The 4,195-nt window shown below is 46.4% G+C and overlaps 1 protein-coding gene across 1 annotated transcript; it reads left to right on the forward strand.

Moving 5' to 3' along the window:
- The first annotated feature begins 761 nt into the window (after positions 1–761).
- Positions 762–3,074, forward strand: fjx1 (four-jointed box kinase 1). The gene has a single exon (XM_063900135.1). The coding sequence runs from the start codon at positions 1,151–1,153 to the stop codon at positions 2,432–2,434; it is 1,284 nt and encodes a 427-aa protein (XP_063756205.1). The 5' UTR covers positions 762–1,150; the 3' UTR covers positions 2,435–3,074.
- The last annotated feature ends 1,121 nt before the right edge of the window (positions 3,075–4,195 follow it).

Raw genomic sequence — 4,195 nt, forward strand, 5'->3', positions numbered from 1 at the left:
TGCTTACGATAAACCGATAAAGTGACTAATTACATTAAATATTTGGTTGCATTGATTTCCATTCAATGAGGTCTACAACTCATAGACATATTTTGATTGCCCTTTTCGGCTGCTATCTTCACTTATTGCTTGTTTCAGGAGAGTTGTGACTTTGGCGAAGTCATCAGCAGGGAGTCATATGAGCAGCTGGATACATGTCAGGTGACTAACTTGAGCAAGTCTAGAACAGGATATGCCTTGTCTGTATTTGTATGCTCATAGTTGTGGGTCATTGTTCTAATACTGAGGGGTGTATCCCCAGAGTTTGGCCTACTTTCATTTTTAAATCCAATATAATCGTATACAGAGCCAAAACAATACAATATATGGCGCTGATGCTAGGCTAAGTGTCTTTTTTTTAATCCACAATGACTTCAAGGTAATGACAAACAAAAATACAGAAAACAAATATGTGAATGTTAAGTCTGGCATCTATCCCTACCTGCCTTTGCCTCATGCAGCTGGTGCAGGCACAGGCACGAAATATAATTTGTTTAAAATGGTGACATTATTTCCAGAGTATTTCAGCCTCAGGTATCAATTATCATAATGGCTGCCTTTGCCAATACCACACAATCCTCTCACATCACACTTACACACACAGTGCGGTGCACTTGCTCCGCTCCTCTCTGAACCCTCCTTCCCACGATCCGCCCACCATCTCGGGACTGGAGTCACGTGTCTCAGCGCCTAGTGTCTCTGCGAGCCGACACCACCACAATTCGAACTCACCCAGTGCAGAGAGAAAGGGAAGAAGAGAGAGGGAGATGTGCACACGGACAGAAAGCACCTACAACGTCAGTGGGTTATAATGGAGAGCGTTCATTAAAGGATATCCGCTGTGGTGAGCCGGAGCACTACGTTTCCCGCAGAGGAGGGATGTGACAAGGCATCTGCTCAGGACGGGAGATGAGATTCACACTGTTTCGAAGACCCTCTTCTTCCTGTGATCTCAAACAGTCCGCCTGTGAGCCACCGGGCTTGAGGGGTGTACGGGACACTGGGCGCTCGGCTCACAGTTTAACGGTGGATTGAAGAATATTCTTTATTTCGTTTTTATTTAATCCTGTCAGAGCTCTGTGGGTCTCCGAGGGGAAGGGTGGTCTTCACCATGAGGGCTGTTTCGGCAAACTTGTTCGCTCTTCTTTTCCTGTGCGCCCTTGCGAGTGTATTCTACGTCTGGAGCGCACTGGAGAACCGTTTGGAGCGACACAAACGCGGGTTCTCTGCACCAGGCGCAGGGTCTTTTCACCAGGGTCTCCCCGCGGACCTCTCCGCCAAAACTTTCCGGGCATTGCTAGCTGTCCCAGCGGCAAAAAGACCGCACTTGGGGGGCAGACTCGAGGCTCGCAACCTCACCCATCAAACTGCCTCTGCAGGAAATCGAGATTACCATGTGAATGGGGATAACAAGAGGTCAGCACTGCAGGAGGGCCTGGTCAAGTTAGGCTCCCCGGTGGAGGATGGGATATTTTGGAGTGAATGGCTAGAAGATCTTCTCCCCGTGGGCTTCACAGAGGAATATGCGCGGTCTTGGCGAGAGAGAGCCAGGACATATCGGATAGTGAAGCTGGAGCCGGGATGCGGCAGGATATCTAACCAGCTTGCCACTTTTGCAGATGGGACCAAAGCGTGTGTGCGATACGGGATAAACGCTGATCAGGTGCAAGGGGAAACTTTAACCTACTACCTTGCCAGTTTGCTCGGCATCACAAACCTGCCTCCCCTCGTACTGTCCCAGGTGAACAGTGACAGTGAACAGTGGGCTGCAGTGAGGACGCGAATAGGTGGTTTACAGTGGAGCGATCGGGCCGTGGTGTCTCTCACGGAGTGGGTCTCTAACCTGACCGGGGTCGTCACACCTGCGCCGCTCAGACAGGAGAGCAGCGGGCTGCATCCTGTGCTCGGGGAGCTCCGGAACAAGACCACGGCGGAGCTGCTGGAACTGATGCAGTGGAGCGACCTGATCATGTTCGACTACCTGACTGCAAACTTCGACAGACTCGTCAGCAATCTGTTCAGCCTGCAGTGGGATTCGCGCGTAATGGAGCGGGACACCAACAACCTCCTTAAAACACCCCGCGGCGACCTTGTGTTCATAGACAATGAGGCCGGACTCGTGCATGGGTTTCGGGTGTTGAACATGTGGGAGAAATACCACAGTACAGTACTGAGCTCCGTATGTGTGTTCAGAAAAAGCACCATGCAGCGCGTGGCGGAGCTGCACAGGCGCAGAGACGCCAGGAAGAGGCTGAGGGAACTCTACAGAGACAGCGAGCCTTTGTCCCAGGAATTAGGATTTCTCTCGGACGAGCACGCTGGTGTTCTCGAGGACAGGATAGACAGAATATACAAACACATTTTGCATTGCAAAGCCAAGTACAGCCAGCTGTGAACATTCAGCAGGCACAGCTGATGGATTTGCTGTCTGCAGAGTATAATGAGCTCTGCAAAGGCGCCTGGCACACCTGTGCTAAACTGATGTCTAATATCATTACTGTTTAGAATATCCAGCTGAACTACCTCTTGTGAATAGAATGTGTTGCCTACTTTATAAATAAGTACATTTGACAGAATTCCCCCTGCTGAGTTTTCCACTGTATGCCTCAAAGAGAGGAATGATTAAGGCCAGTCTTTCCTGTCTTACTTCGCCCACTGAGGCTCACCTTAATGGGATTTAATGTTATATGTCTGACTAGGGTATAATAACGCAGCCCCTCAAGTGTTTTTGGATTCTTGCCTTATGTTCAACAATCCTAATGATACACTCCTAAAGCCTTAACATAAGCTAACTGAATATTTCTGTTGACATCTGGATAGCTTTTCATAGAGAATTGTTTGCACATTATAGCAGCACCTGCACTCCTGTAATTGTGTTTGGATTGCATACTCAGCCTTAAAAATCATATCATACCCATTGTACATGCTGTAAGTACTTTGTAAATATTGTCTGAAATTTGATGCTCCACTAATTTAACATGCATTGTAACATTCCAAAAATCTTGTGTCCTTTTGATAAATACACTTTAATTTAATTTAACTGTTGTCGGACTATGTATTCGGTATGCCGTTTGTGCTTAACTGCCTTATTAGAGTGCATCAAATATTAACCTAGTCTGCCTCTGTACCTCCTCCCTCTGTACTTGCCCATTACAGTGCTCTCATTGTGCTGCAGAAATATCTTGTACTGGCACAGAGTTCCCCAGGAGCCATTCTGTCAGCCACTGGCACGCTACATCAGGGATCTGTAATCCTTTTTATAATCTCACCCAGAATGATAAAGTGAAAGACACAACTGACATCATTTGACATCCTTTGAAAGGGGTTTAACTGTTTCCTAACTATATTTTATCATTCTGCTTCTCACAACCAGAAGACAGAATATTTGTCATTCTAGTAATACAAACAGTCAAACCAAGGCTGGTTTTATTGGTTCAATGTGTTTAGCTTAAAAGTAAGAAAATTCCCTTTGTGGGTGTATGTGCTGTGAGAGGCCAGGCCCACAATTAATGAGCGCTCCGCTCTCTGAGGAAAGCTTGTTTACAGTTTTTCAAAGGTTGAATTTGTAACTCTGAAAGGTATTCAACTGAAAAAAGTACAGGTATATATAATGCCTGGGGGTCAGCTCCAGTATCCTGCCTTATGCTTTCACCTTGCATAACCACATCTTTCTTTAATTCGACACTTTTGGAAGCATGCTCTTCTTATTAGTTCCACTATGGGCGCAGCTCTCTTTCTGATTCTTGGTTGTAGACTTACGAGCACATCAGAGGGTAAGTCAATGATGAAACTTTTGAAGGCCTAATTTTTTCCAGCCTCTCACTGTTATGCACCTCATCTGGTTTCTTTTACAATTTTTTTTTTTTATGTATAGCCAACTTCAGGGCACGCCTTTCCTGTAACATCCAGCTCCACAGAGAGGGAAAGTGCATCTGGTTCAAAAAGTGGCTCGATTTTCGCACTTCATTTCATGGCTTACAGCACGTGTGGCAGTATCAGTGAATTATGTTTCTCCCTGCTAGCTCATTGCATAAGTGGCAGAGAGGCAGCAGAGGTTTAGGCAGGTGTAACTGAGTCTTTTTACAGACTAACTGCCTGCTGCAGCTCTAATAGGGACTTGGGGATCAATATATGCAATGACTTTTGGATAGGAGAA

The sequence above is a fragment of the Eleginops maclovinus genome, chromosome 2 (genome assembly GCF_036324505.1).
Source record: "Eleginops maclovinus isolate JMC-PN-2008 ecotype Puerto Natales chromosome 2, JC_Emac_rtc_rv5, whole genome shotgun sequence".
Lineage (NCBI taxonomy): Eukaryota > Metazoa > Chordata > Actinopteri > Perciformes > Eleginopidae > Eleginops > Eleginops maclovinus.

What these genes read in the sequence shown, in the direction of transcription:
- fjx1 (XM_063900135.1), top strand. Translation starts at nt 1,151, where the DNA reads ATGAGGGCTGTTTCGGCAAACTTGTTCGCTCTTCTTTTCCTGTGCGCC.